The sequence below is a fragment of the Gopherus evgoodei genome, chromosome 7 (assembly GCF_007399415.2).
Source record: "Gopherus evgoodei ecotype Sinaloan lineage chromosome 7, rGopEvg1_v1.p, whole genome shotgun sequence".
Lineage (NCBI taxonomy): Eukaryota > Metazoa > Chordata > Testudines > Testudinidae > Gopherus > Gopherus evgoodei.
Genome location: NC_044328.1, coordinates 93,483,393 through 93,498,635, shown reverse-complemented (window position 1 = coordinate 93,498,635; position 15,243 = coordinate 93,483,393). Strand labels below are relative to the sequence as shown.

Below are 15,243 nucleotides of genomic sequence, written 5' to 3'. Positions count from 1 at the left end.
GTGTATTTGAGGGTTTTAGACTGAAAAATTTACAATAGCTCAGGTCATAAGACTAATGATATCAAACAGAAATGGAGTAGCCAGGATAAGATTAATACGGTCATACTGCTAACTGATCGGAGGAAAGCATTAATGCAGATGAAGGATGTCACATCAGTACCCAGCTGGCAAGCAGAACAGGAACAAACCAACCATGGTGGAGTAATTCTATTATGGACTTCTAGCTGTCTCATCCTTTGATAGAGTAATGAAGGCAAGAAAAGGTCAAAGATAAAGCTTCTTACTGGAGACCCAGAAATATGCTCAACAAATTTGCAAAGCAAAGTCTCTAGAAAGAGGGAAGCAAAAAAATATGAGAACAATTTTAAGTTGTCAAGGACTTTAAAGTGGAACTGAGTTAAGGTGGAGTATAGAGTTTAAGCCATTATACACACAAAAGAATCTGAGTAGCTTAGGAGGACAAATAGTAAGTGTGCAAGACAGTAGGGTCTCTCAGAATGTCATTTGTCTCCTGTATCTGCATTTCAGAAAGGAAAATGTTATGGTAATTTATTGTTCAACAAAAAATGGGACGGGCCTGAGTTTTAATTTTATACTTTATCATGTGAGATACAGCCACGTGGTAGCATGACTGACCAACACTAATGTAATTGTATCTAATTAAGAAGTCAGCAGATATCTTAAGGGAAGTCATGCCCCATGTGTGCAGTACAATAATTATAGAACACAAGGCTAGGACCAGGTTATCTGCAGGCTTTTGTGATCAAAGGCATAACCAGAAAGTGCCCTAGACCAGTGATTTTCAAAATGCGGGTCATGACCCAGTACTGGGTCGCAGAATGTAAGGCACTGGGTCGCTGCAGCTCTGGTCAGCACCACCAACCAGGCCGTTAAAAGTCTCAGCAGCCATGCTGCCCAGCTAAAGCAGGCTAGTGCCTATCTGTTCTGACATCATGCTGTACCCCGGAAGCAGCAGGTCTGGCTCCTAGGTGGGGGACCAAGGGGCATTGTGTGCTGCCCATGCCCTAAGCACCAGCTCCGCACTCCCATTGACTGGGGGGAAGGGGGGTCAGCGCCTGTGAGAGAGCGCCACGTGGAGCTGCTTGCGCACCTCCACTTAGGAGCCAAACCTACTGCTGGCCGCTTCCGGGGTGCAGTGCGGTCCACATGCCAGGACAGGCGGGAAGCCTGCCTCTGAACCCCCACTGTGCTGCTAACCGGAAGCCACCCAAGGTAAGTCCACACTCCAATCCCACATCCCAATCCCCTTCCCCAGCCCTAAGCACCTCTCAAACCCAGAGCCCCTTCCTGCACCCCAAACCCCTCATATTTGGCCACACCCGAGCCTGCACCCCCAACCCAGAGCCATGACCCCCTTCCACACCCCAACCTCCTGCCCCAGCCCAGAGCCCCCTCCCACAGCCTGAACCCCTCATTCCCAGTCACACCCCACAGCCCTCACCCCCAGCTTGAACTCCTCCCACTCTCCAAACCCCTCGTCCCCAGCTTCGTTGGATCACCGGCATCAACATTTTTCTTCAACTGGGTCACCAGAAAAAAAAGTTTGAAAACCACTGCCCTAGACTAGGGGGAAGAGCAATTATAACACCCAATTTTGGAACACTTGTGTCAACAGTTCCATTGGCTTCAATGGAACAACTCACATGAATAAGGGTTGTGTGATAGACTCAGAACAACTATGAATTATCAGAAATACACCTGGAGAGGTAGGTGAATTTGCTGAAGGTTTTGAACCCAAAGTGTGGGAGTATGAGGGCTACAGGATTGCAAGATCTTCCCAGATACAATCTGGAATAATTTTAACAGTCAAATTATTTTGGCAAATCTTTCTGGTTACTGTTCTCTCTTCCCAGGATACTAGGATTTGGAGACTGGGACTGAAGAGGCTATAGTAAGCTGTCTGCTATTTTACTAAACTCCAAGCCCCATTAATGGTTCCTTACCACTGGGAGAAGCTGGCTCTTCTAGTATCCCTCTCACATTTCCTTGGCTTTGGCTCAACTAAGGTACCTGAACCTGTTCCTGGTTCATAAATATGGGTGCTAACAGACCTCTCTATCCAGCATGCCCTCTTAAAGGGCCTATTTCTAAGCAGTATCCAGAGACTGACTCTTGCTAGCCAAGGAGGCTCCAGGGCAGGAGCCCTAGGGAAACCGTATCGGAATCTGTCTTGTGTAGCAAAGGAGACTTGCTCACAAAGCAGTCAGCAGCTTTTATCTGCAAAGCAACAAAAACTTAAAGAAAAAGGTTATGAGCAAAAGCTGAAAGCATCATACCTTTCTTAGTTATCTGCTCAAGCATATTTAAACATTAATGTAGGCCAGAAATTAACTGAATAGCAATTGAAGTTTGTATGACCCACTCCCCAGGAGTCAAACAGGTTTCGGGGGAGGGTCACAACCACCCTGCCCTTCCCATTTTGCTAAATGGAAGATGAGTCCCAGCATGGAAGGGGTTGATAACCACTGCTTAAGAGCTGCACGTAGCTATATCCTTCATATGGCATAACAAACAATGTGCAATGGTTGCATTCTGTAATGTCCCCCACACAAACCTACTTAGGAGGTTCATTCCTCCAGAAGATCTGCAGCTTTTCAAAGATTCCTAAATTGTGTGTCTTAGCACTCCATCTCATGGCTATGCTCAATGGGATGTTAATACTTTAAATGAAATGAAAGGGCTATAGCACTGAATGTTATAACACAATTATTTATGGTGCTCATGTTTCCCATTCATTAACCCTCTTCTACAAACAATTACCATGACTTTCCCATCAACGTTCTTGCAGAGAAAAGAGGGGGAATTAAATTAAACAAGCTTGCTAAACAAACTGGTTGAGTCAAATCTTGGTCATGAGCCTACAGTCAGACAAATTAGGCAAGATATTAATGCAACAGTCAACCTAGAATTATATTCTATAATTGCATACAATATCTGTTTTTCCACATTAAAATTAATGATCTCTTTCTTCAGTTGCAAAGTGGAAACAACCCTTTTCGTCAGCTGGTATGCACTTCTCATGGCCCATTTTCAAATTTCTTTTGAAAAACCATCTTTTCCTGCTACCTCTTATTGGCTCTCATTTTACATTAGCATACTGTAGTTCCAAATGTGCGGGGATAAAAGTCATTGCATACAGCAATTTTCATAAAGTAGTTGAGTCATACTAATAGTATATGGAGATATACCTATACCATAGAACTGGAAGGGTCATTGAGTCCAGCCCCCTGCCTTCACTAGCAGGACCAAGTACTGATTTTGCCCCACTTCCCTAAGTGGCCCCCTCAAGGACTGAACTCAGAACCCTGGGTTTAGCAGGCAAATGCTCAAATCACTAAGCTATCCGTCCCCCCTGCTGAAACACCTAGAAGCCCGTTACATAAACCATGTTATGATGTAACAAACACTACTCTGAAAATATCTGAAGTCACTATAGGCTTCACTGACCCTACTCAATGCAGTTTTACCCCAGAGCATAGACATCGCACTGGGTCATGGCAGTAGGTTTTTGTGGAAGTAGATACACAAAATTAAAAAGCCTCAAGTGTTCATGTTTCTTTTATGGTCACTGAGCACAGGATGGTGTTGAAAAGCTGCAGTCCCTGTTTGAAGAGCTCCATTTTCAGAGGATCCAGAGGACAGCATTGAGCAATTGCTCATCTGTTCCAAGGGTTCTCTTAAGCAAGTACAGTAGGTTTCTGACAATCATCCTGTTCAACACGACATGCTGCAAGGAAAGTTAGTGAAGTGGTACAGGCTGAGGGGCTTTCAATATGCAGGTCACACCCAGCTTCACATTTGTTTGGTAACAGCTGATGGCCCTTGCCACAGTCGCTGACCAAGATCAGAGTTCAGATTAGGGCAAGATGGCAAAAACTCTGCCCAAAGAAGACTAGCTAGGGAAAAGACTCAAGAAATTGTGGTAGTGTTATCAACTCCTTTGATTGAGGGAGATATGTATTTGTTACTCAAGTTTCCAATTTAGGTGTTGTCAGATTCTCTGCTTCTGCTCAGATTCTCTACTCTTCGTGTAGGTCCAGAAATAGCAGTAGTGGCCTTGAGTGCTTTTATTTTTTTAAAACATCTATACTAGGCAAGATACAGACCTCATCACGGTAATCCATACCTTTGCCATCTTCAGACTGGATTATCGCAATGTGATACACAGGGGCTACATTTTAAGACTGCCTGGGAACTTTAGCTAGCACAAAATCTGTCTGTTCGTTGATCACTACATTTCTCATAGACTATGCTCTGAACAGGAGTGACTTCCAGTTAGTCTCCATTCATGCCTGTACACTTTGTAAGATATTCAGGGTTCACAGGTTATTAAAACTACATAGCTTGGGTACCTCAGAGATTGCATCTTTTTGTGCTACAGCAGCCAAGAGCAGCTGGTTATGAGAGAGTTAACAGCCCTCTGGCTAAGGGATCTTATAACTTCCCTTCTGTGTTTATAGTAAAGAAAACACATTATTTTTGAGTCAGACTGAAAACAATATAGAAAAAAATTAGTTTGTATAAAATGCTTTACTAAAAAGATCTGAGTAACTTAATACAAAGGTGAAAAAGTAATTACACTAATTGCTGAAATATCCAGCACTCTAGCAATCCATCCAGCAACAGTCATGAATAACAACAGGAAAAAAGCTTTAGACAGACTACAAGAAAACTGCACTGCTTGGGCAGATAAATGAGAGTTTACTTCTTCAGAGTTTTAGTGATTTTTCTGAAATTTATAAAATAGTCATGGAAACAAACAGTCTTCAAACTCCATCTCAAACTAAGAGGTTATAGGCTATCCTAATAGTTTAGAATTAGCAGACCTCCATCTAGAGGTCACCACAGGATGGCAGAATTAATAGTCAGAATGTGGAGGAATGAAAAGTATTTGCCAGCCACGTCACTCCTAGGGCATCTCCTCTAGTTTCAGAAGGAAATGCTTTGGTTTGCTTTTCTATTCAAGAGTGGTCACTATGGAAGTGACCACTAGAGAAAGGGAAAACAGGGAAGTAGGGGAAATAAATGGAAGCTAGAAAAAAAAAATAGTACTGAAAACACGAAGGAGGCCAACTTATTTTTGTTGGTCTTTTTTGAGACTGAGGGACAACAAATACATTCCTTAGGGTGGAGAAAGATAAGAGGACAAACCTATATGGAGTAGTCTACCTAAAACATTGGAGTGTTTTAGGAAAATATGCAGGATCATCACCTTTTAGTCTTAGCATCAGCAAAGACTAACACAGTTGCTGATGAGTCTATATTTAGGGGATCAAAATTACTGCTGTCAGGATGGATTGTAAAAAATAAAAAATAAACATGCCACTAAGTGGTGAGACACTACAACCCTAGGAGCCTTTTCGCGTCTTCACTTTGTGCCATGAGAGTTTCACTGGCATACTTCTGGAGAAGCTCCATCTTCTTCCTCCGCACAAGAGCTTCCTCAATCTGTAAATACAAAACATAAAATAATTCAACTTTCAATTCAAATCACTAAAACCCAGAGATTCTAGATCAGGCAAAAAAGAAAGCAGTCTGTGAAGGCTGGAAGAAGTTGGCCTTTTATCAGAAAGCAGTACTACACAGGGACAGAAGCAGCAATAGTATTCATATTGCTTCCAACGTTCAGCTAAAAACTAATGTTGGTCAGCAAAGGCTATCATTGGAATGGAAGATACTGATGACTTTACAGCTTTGCTACTGCACATTAGTATTTAAAAACCTTCTCTGGACTGACTCATTTTCCATTATATTGGATATGACAATCTGCTCAGAACTCCGACTGGATAAAATAATTCAAGTGAGCCATTTTCCCATTACAAGGCTTTGCAATGAGATTTGGATGACAGTTCTAAAAGTAGGCTAAATCCATACCACAGTAGGTTAATTAATTCGTACTGTTTACTCTTCATTTCAGAGTCTAGAAAACAAGACTGGTTTGCTGTTTTTTTAATCAAAGAAATCTGCCTGCCTATGCTGCAGTCTTAATAAAATCGCCACTATGTTCCCGACACAATTACAGGATTAAACATCCTCACTTGAACTCTGTATCTATGCTCAAACACATGCAACAATTTTTTATTTATTTATTTATTTTTTAAAAGAGACAGCCCTTAGCCACGAAGTCTGGATCTGAACTTCCAAACACATGAGAAAATTCAGATCCTGGGTTTTGGTCTGAACCAAACTCTAGCATTTCAAAAGTTTTGTGCAGAAATTCCAGCTGCATGTAAAAAATATGGATGTTATTTAAAAGATTGCCAAAGAGAAAATGATCAATAAGTTCTACATTTGTCCTAAGGATATAAATCAATTGGTGCAACTCCACTCATTTTTACAATCAGTGTTGTCATTTATTTCCCACCCCCCCAATTGTTCTCTCTGAAAGTCAAATATGACCACAATGAGTACAAAATAAGAAGCAGAATTGCAGCTACACTGATTTATATCTTTAGGATAAGGCCTTGTTATTGATCATGCCTCTTTTTAGGAACCTTTACATCATAAAAGGTTCAAAGCTTAGTTAATGTAAAACAGCATTTCTATACAAACATCACAAGATAAATTAAAATACACTCCTCATTCCTTTTGAAATCCACATAATTCTTATTCACAGTACACTGCAAAATAAATGTTATTCCTATTAAAAAAAATTACATATTTGTCTGAATGAGACTGTATCTAGTACATGACCTTTAAAAAGTTCAATTCCAGAGGCTGAACACTATTATAAATTATATCCACACTCATTAGATACAGATTATTATATTCCAGTGAGTAACACTGACAACGGAAAAGGGTCTGGTCCATTAACACTTGCATATATTTACCCAAGAGACAACTTTTCTGCTTTACAACAGGAATCCCCCTAGAATTCCCCTTGCCTACATCATCAATAGTAGTTCAGCATCAGATGCCCTGTTCTGACTGTTCCTCACAGTGCTGTGCTCACTGAATCCACAGTACTGCTATCCAGTCTGCAGCATCTCTCTCCCCTATAATTTTGCCATCTCATTTTAGCATAGATTAACACTATATGTATCAACCACTTCATATGGATATATTACTGTCGTCTTCTCTTTCCTCTGCGGCTCCGGTGCCAAGCATTATGGGGTATCTGTGTGAGGCAGAGGCACATCTAGTGCTAGGTAAACAAACTGGGTGAGAAGTCTCAAGAGTTGTTTCAGGTAAATTGATAAAATTAAGCTAAGTTGTACCCTAGAACAGTTTCAAAAGCAAACAGAAAAAAAGAGTGACCGATTTCAGGCTCATCTAACCAGGGCCATTTTTAAGAATGGTCACTTGATTCCCTAAACAAACAAAGCAATCAAAAATAGAGGCATTAAAAGTTAACAAGAAAAAATCTAGATGCTAAAACTCCAAACACAAAAACTTAGCCTGGTTTGCTACCAATAACTTTCTATCTTTTGAGTAACCCGTCACAATGTATATTCTTATTTGCACACTACTTTACAAAATGTTTGAGACTCTCAGATGAAAGCATTTGAAACTACAAATGTTATGTCTCATAACACTCCTGGAAGGTAAACATCCCCATTTCAAAGATGGATAAATGGAAGTGAAGAACTTAAGTGATTTCCACAGTGAGAACCCAGGAGATCTGCCCCCTAGTAGGAAACACTTTCTGTAGGATGCCTGCCATTGTTTAGGTCCTGCACTGTAATAGCCTGCGAATGTCCCACGTGCCTTTGCCTCCCCATTATTTCTTACCTCTTGTTGTGATGGCACTGGAACATGGGCAATAAATTTCTGCTGCCCTTCTTCACTTTCTTTTTCTTTGGCGCTTTCCTCATCAGACTACAAAATTAAAGACATTTAAACAAACTTATTTTGCAGTTCCCATCAACAGGTCACTACAGCTAAACCTCACTGATCTGCAGTGGTGGAGGTAAACCCAAAGCAAATTAATGAGGCTTGCGAACCACAAAGTGCTGGGGGCATGACCGCTGCAGGAGACGGTGCACTCCACGCAGCAATAGGGAAGTATCACACCACCCTGACCCTGCTACTTGAAGTCCTAAAACAGAGTTGCTTACTTTCCTCTGTACCAGATGCCATCCCTTGTACTGCTGATGTATGGATGTGGGGCCACGTTCTTACTTTTCCCACATTTCTCAGCCGGGGCAGTGTAGACAAACTAGTTAACTCAGGCAGGGGATCGGGGCTTTTACAGAGACAGCCATGCCATTTTTCTGTCAAGTGGTTGCTCAAGAGCTGACACCACCACCCTCTTCACTCCCCACAGCTAGGCTCAATGTAGCCACAGGAGATAGTATAGATATAGATAGAGCAAAGTGGTGGGGGAACAGCAAGGCAAACTTTGTCAGCTAAACTAGTTCCTATGACAGGTCCAGCAGAGAACATGCTTCTGCAATGCTGCTGACCTCCCAGGAATAGGAGACAGAAGTAGCCCTATCTCAGGGTCTCAGCAAGTGTGGGATAGGGTTAGCAGTGACATGCACTCCCCACATTGCCCTGCAGGAAGTGTGATGTCACAGTAGTACCCCTGCTAGTTAACACTAGAAGAGCAAAGCTGGAGGATGGTTTTGTAGTACATCAAAGTGTGAATAAGTGAAGTTCTACTGTACACAAAACAACTTAAGTTCAGCTACAGACACTAAATATTCTACATATTGCACACTGTTGTATCTGTACTGATAAGTAAAACCTTTTGAGAGATTCAGAGTCTCAAATGCCATCTACGTCAATACCCCCACAAATAACTGCAAAATCAGTCTTTTTACTTGGTTTTCATTCCAACCACAGGAAAAAGCCTTCTCAGGCTGCTGACTCTGATTCAAAGTCATGCTTAGAGTGAGACCAAACGCCCCATTCTAGTGTTAATTTGTATCAACCACAAACACTCATGCACGGGGCTTTAACAATTCACAGCCATGAAAAATGCACTGTGAAATCTGGTCTTGGGTGCTTTTACCCCATACTATATAGATTTCATGGGGGAGATGAACGTTTCTCAAATTGCAGGTTCTAACCCAAAAAGGAGTTGCAAGGGGATCATAAGGTTATTTTAGGCAGGCTGTAGTATTGTCACCCTTACTTCTTCGCTGCCTTCAGAGCTGGGCACCCGGAGAGTGGCAGCTGTTGGTCAGGTGCCCAGCTCTGAGGGCAGTGCTCTGCCCGCAGCATTGCGGAAGTAAGGGTGGCAATATCAGACCATGCCACCCTTATTTCTGTGCTGCTTCCTTCAGAGCTATGCGGCTAGAGAGTGGCAGCTGCTGACTTAGGGCCCAGCTTTGCAGGCAACAGAGCAGAAGCAAGGGTGGCAATACAATATCGTGCCACCTTTACTTCTGTGCATCTGCTGGCAGTGGCTCTCCAGCTGCCCAGCTCTGAAAGCTGTGCCACTGCCAGCAGCAGAGAAAAAGTAAGGGCAGCAGTACCACATCCCCCCTACAATAACCTTGCAACACTACCATTCCCAACTCCTTTTTGGGGCAGGACCCTACAATTATAACACCATCTGAAATGTCAAATAATCAAAAATTATGATTTTTAAAATTCTGTGACAGTGAAATTAACTGAAATGGACCATGAATTTGGTAGGGCTCTACTCATGCAGAGAATACAGAAGGTAGCAAAATTCTCTTCAGAACAAAGCAGTCACTCTGCTTCCAAGTAATTAACGCTGAAGACATCTAAAGGATACTCATGCTATCCAGGCTAACACTAATTGCTATCAAGACTTTGGTCTCTTATTCACTGGGGTACCTCATCATCGACAGCATAGATGTTTATTTCCTCCTCTTCCTCCTCCTTGTCACCTCCCGCAACTCGTGCCTCTCTCTCTACTTTCCATTTTTCCACTGCTTCTGCTATGACTGGTTGGAAAAATAAAAGAATAAACTACATAACTAAGTTTAAAGGCAACGTCAGACATGAAAGTCAGTTCTAGAGCTGATGCTAATTCTTCTAAGCTCTTGTACACAGACTTTTACCATGCACTTGTAACAATGCTCCTGGTTAGATCCACAGGGATTGAACCTGGGACATACATCTAAAAAGCAGGAGCTTCTGCTGATTAAGCAAAAGGATTAGGTCCATTAGTTCAAAGGCAGAGGAAGATCCAAAACAAGTAAAGGTAGTTGTCCACCAGAGGGAGACAAAGTCACACTTAGTGTGAACTGCACTGTAACCAGGCTAAACCTTGGATGTGACCAAGTTGTTAGACTGGTTACAGAACGTGGTTAATGGCCCAAACTCCACACTATAACTATGTCGTAACCAGATCCAGGGAACACTGTTCTAAATGGATTCCATACCATAGCTATATTTATAGTGCAAGCAGGCACACGAAAACAGGCTGCTTGATGGCAGTTATTGTACCATAAGACTGTCAAATACAAAATTTCTCTTACTTGAATAATTATTACATGGTTAAACCATGTTCTCCTTGACTCATTTTTATTTTCTCCATTTTATAAACCATGCCAAATAAAGTTTACTTTTTTTTTCCTTTTTTTTTTTTTAAAGGTAACGAATTGGTTGTAGACTTTATGGTGTGGATAACTGCTGTTGGGCTACTATACCTGGGGTACTGCAAATGCTAATACACCTTTAACTATAACAGTAGCTGTGCTACTTCAAGTTATAAGTAGCGTGAACATTGCTTCACTCCTCTTTTCTTCATGCCTTTACCTGATATTGCAGCCTTCATGTTAGGGACCACATTTATCTCAAATGAGCCTGCAAATATCCTGCAAGGACTACCAACGTATGCAATGACAGCCCATCTCAACCATTCAAGGTTAGTCAGTCTCCTAGCAAAGAAGACAGCAATGTCTCTAAAAAGCCAATAGAGATTTGCTAAAGCTTTCTTATCATGCAGTTAGAGTTACAATACCCAAAAAGCAGCAATTTTTCATCTTTGACAGTAAGTGGGGAATTACTACCCCTCTTTATTCATGTAAAGAAACAAAATTACAGGAGGAAAAGCTGACCACAGTCATATAGTTGTGCTGCTATGTGATAGCGTAAGTAGTGAAAAAGAAAGGTCTTGCTAATTAGGAAAGTTCAAGTAGTGTATAACCTTTTAAATTCTATATCTCACATGATCAGACCATAGAAGAGCCTGGATGATGTCTCACATAACTGGTGACCTTTAAGATTTTTTAAACAGAAAAATAAAGATGCCACGTGCTACTACTTTGGGGCAGTCCATCACATTTTTCTTTCTCCCAGTATATCTGAAGCACCCATCCCAACAATTCTAGGAGCTTACACAAGCTTTTGAAACACACACACACACACACACACACACACACACACACACACACACACACACACACACGTTAAAAATCCAAAATATTATTTTCCCAAACTCCAATGAATTGCCCACCAAAATAACCACCTTCTTCATGGGACTCCATAACCCTGAACCTCCACCCAATCAAAAGAAGCTAGAGAAAACATATACTCCTTACTGCATGCTCCAGAGGCCAACAAATTCCACCTTACATGAACCAATTAAATTCCCTCCTCCCGCATTCAGACCAAGGGGATTGAGCATCTCCATTTATTACAAACGGCACAATGTCACTTGGGGAGAAAGTTTCTTAGGCAGTCACTTGAATCTAGTATACTGCCACTCCTGTCTAACCAATGATGCCAAGACATAACACTATACGTTTTTAATGTTTGCAGCAGCCCCTATATGCTCTGATCTTGTTTTCACTCTAATACTTCACTCCTTCCTATGTATTTGAACTCCCAGACCCTCCCTGTTCCCACCTATTGCTACCTTCCACCCCACTTTAAGCTCCATCCCAGAACACTCGAACTGTTGCTACTCTCATATCCCTACAAGAGTCTGACCCACTCCTTCCACTGTGCTCTCCCACTATTCCCTCCCCAAAGGATCCAATCTCATTCCTGCCAAATGCTTCTATTCCATGGTCAATGGCAGCTCAGTCCCACGCCATTACTGCTGCCTCTACCCACTTCCCTTGTGCGCCCAGCATGCTGCTCCTCTCACCACTCCAACCATTGCTAGATCATCACCCTCTCCCTTATATCAGCTGCATCTATTCTTACCTACTTCTGTCCCTCCACATTCTATCCAGGAGGACGCCAAATTATGCTCCGACCCCAGGTGTGCAGCAAGACTCTGATTTGAGGCACTAGCACTAGATCCTGTGGTAACTAGGAAGCTAGGCAGCAGCCTGCAGTCTTCAGAGGCTCTTTTAACATGGTTTCCTATATACCTCTCCCTACTGCACAGCTTTCAGCATCCCTGTGCTACTGAAATTGCAGGTAGTGAAAGGGGACCTGGCTTTGCAGCTGAATTCAGGTGCTGTGTACTGTGCAACACATGGGGTCTGCTGAAACATGTTACAACTGAATGTTTGCTCCTTCTAGCTGCAGCAAAACATATGCAAGTTGATGAGTACACATCACATTAGCATTTATGTTAAGATCAGGTCACAGACTGGCTAGCCAAAAAAAACGGCTCTGCAGGAAAAACAAGCCTGAAGTTAGAAACAAGGGGGAGAAAGTCATGAAAGAAAAGGCTGTTATAAGGGACTTGAAAAAAGGTTGAGTGCATAACCTGTGGCTCTGATATCATCATCATTTGACTCACCTAGAACAGAACATCAGGGTTGGAAGGGACCTCGGGAAATCATCTAGTCCAACCCCCTGCTCAAAGCGGGATCAATCCGCAGACGGATTTTTGCCCCAGATCCCTAAATCCCCCTCAAGGATTGAACTTACAACTCTGGGTTTAGCAGCTCAAACCACTGAGCTACCTGAAGTATATAATGCAGATTTGTCTCTATGTATTCAAGAGAGACTGAACTAAACCAGAAAGGGACAAAGTCAATGGAATAATATCAAATCTACAACTAGAATGACACAGGTATTCAATTCAAGAAGGTAGAACCTGAGACTTTTACTGGTTGCTATGCAGATGAGCTAACTCAAGTCAACCTAATGTTTTCCCTATAAATATTAATGTCATACTGGGGAGGAAAAACCAGGTGAAAGGCAGTATTTCATAACTATTTACAGAGCTTCTCCTTATAATCAATTACAGCAGCTCAGCTATTTCCTCTGTGGCTCATCTAATTTGCTTTAGGCTCATTCCTTCCATACTATATGAATTAAAATTATTGGTTTCCCCTGTATCCTTGTGATTACAAACATAACAGTTTGGAGCATGCTTAGGCTAACTGGAGTCAGATGGTAAATCATACAAATTGTTTCTACTCCTTTATTGATCCTAAATGGTTTGCTGTATAAATAACTTAACCAGTTTTCCCAATGCACATTTCTAAACGCTAAGTTTAGGTTACATTCCAATGCACTTTTTTTTGCAAGATGTTTTATTGAATTCACGTATGCTCCACCATAGTAATACTAGCAATCAGGGCTAGTATAGATCTTAAAGTGCTACACATAAGCAGGGAAACTGGTATCTTCATTTTACAGACAGGGAACAGAGGTACAGAGAGGCTAACGTTCCTAAAGCCTGTGATAGTGGCAGTGCCTGGTATAGTACCTAGATATCCAGACTCTCCAGCACCCACTGGCTTTAGTGGAAAGGTGTAAACCAGCTGGCTTCCAACAAAAATTAGCCCTTGCAGCTTTATACTTTTGTTTTGAAGCAGATGGAGGAATGAGAGAGATTTCATCTCCTCTTTAAATGAAAATATGCTAGTTTTCCTGAATTTGATCTTTATATAACCAAGTCAAAGGTTGCTGAATAAAGTTTTACACTGAGATTTCAGCAAGAGATATCCAGAAAGAGTGACAGGAAGATACCCACTTCCCTTGCCTATCCTTTTATTTTAAATGGAAGCATAGTAGTTAAATGAGACAACAAAAATATTCCTATCAAAGAGCTTTACAGTACACTAAGTTAAAAAACTCACAAAGATAGGACTACTGCTTACTCACTGTAGGTAGAACTATGCACAATGAAGACCTACAAACCAGAAGAAAATGCAGTGAAGCACCATTTTAAAGAGTAAAAGGGACAAGAAAAGGAAAAAAAAAAACAGTTCTGCTCTAGCAACATGTAACTTGCAGATGGTCACATGTAACAAGCTGGGGACACCAGAAACAGCCTTAAATGAAACTGCACCTTGTTTATATAGGACTTTTTGATCTCACATACCTTTCTTTTCATGTTCCTGTTCCAATGGCTCCAAGACACCATCATCTTCATCCCTGTAGCCGTAATACTCTGCGTCAATAGCCTTCATAAGCTCAGCTCGAGTCTTCCTTGGAGGAGGGAGGGCTGAAGGAAAAGTGACCATCACACTTTCAACCACCCCCCAAAAAGTGAAATTCTACCAATCTTAACAGCTGGTCCTGCCCTCATGGATCACATCAACCCTATACCACTTGTCTAGCAAAGCAGATTAATTTGCATTCGGACTGTTTTCTGACCATCATCCTAACCTCTCACATTCTCATCAGTTTCCACTTTCTGGCAATTTTCTTTAGGCTGATGCCAGCTTCATGCTGCCAACCAGTGCTCCTAGAAAGTAGTTTTTCTTTGAATTCTACAAACTCTACTTCAGCTGTGGATAAGAATATCTAAAGTGAACAGGGAAATCCCCACATGGTCCTCTGTGGTTATGTCTACACTGCAATGAAACAACTGCAGCTGACTCAAGACACACAGGCTCAAGCAGTGGGGCTATAAAATCGCAGTGTCGACACTCAGGCTGGACAGCATGCTCTAGGACCCTGCATGGGGTAGGATCCCACAGCCTGGGCTTCAGCCCAAGCTCAAAACTCTACATTATAGCCCTGCAGCTTGAACACCACGAGCTCAAGTCAGCTGAGACAGGCCAACTGTAGATGTTTTATTGCAGTGTAGACATACCCAATGAGATTCTGGAGCAAGGCTTCCTGAAGAAAAAGTTTTAAATGGTTTCATTTGGGCTTTTAGGCCCAAATGCCTCTTGACCAAATTACGCAATATTTTTAAATAAGATTGGTTAGGACCAGCCAAAGGATCAATAGGTCCACTGGGCACACATTACAAGAGATATCCATTGATCACCTGCCTCTTAAAAAAAAAAAAAGTGACTGAGATAGAAGATTAGATAGACCATTAAACTATATATAGACTGCTATACTGTTACTGATCAATGGCTTATCTAGTTCACAAGATAGATTAAACCTAACTCATACAAATACAGAAAAAACTTCTTCCATAGGATATTTACCTTT

At 41.7% G+C, this 15,243-nt stretch overlaps 1 protein-coding gene across 4 annotated transcripts in view; it reads right to left on the bottom strand.

The window, feature by feature from the left end:
- Positions 1-4,532: 4,532 nt before the first annotated feature.
- LOC115654735 (pre-mRNA-splicing factor ISY1 homolog) overlaps positions 4,533-15,243 on the bottom strand; it is a 29,228-nt gene continuing 18,517 nt past the window's right edge. For all 4 annotated transcript variants that reach the window (XM_030569454.1, XM_030569455.1, XM_030569453.1 and 1 more), the window contains 4 exons: positions 14,177-14,299; positions 9,772-9,881; positions 7,753-7,839; positions 4,533-5,469 (listed from right to left, as the gene is read on the bottom strand). In XM_030569454.1, the coding sequence (XP_030425314.1) occupies positions 5,362-5,469; positions 7,753-7,839; positions 9,772-9,881; positions 14,177-14,299 (428 nt within the window). In that variant the 3' untranslated portion in view covers positions 4,533-5,361. The remainder of the gene's footprint in view (positions 5,470-7,752; positions 7,840-9,771; positions 9,882-14,176; positions 14,300-15,243) is intronic.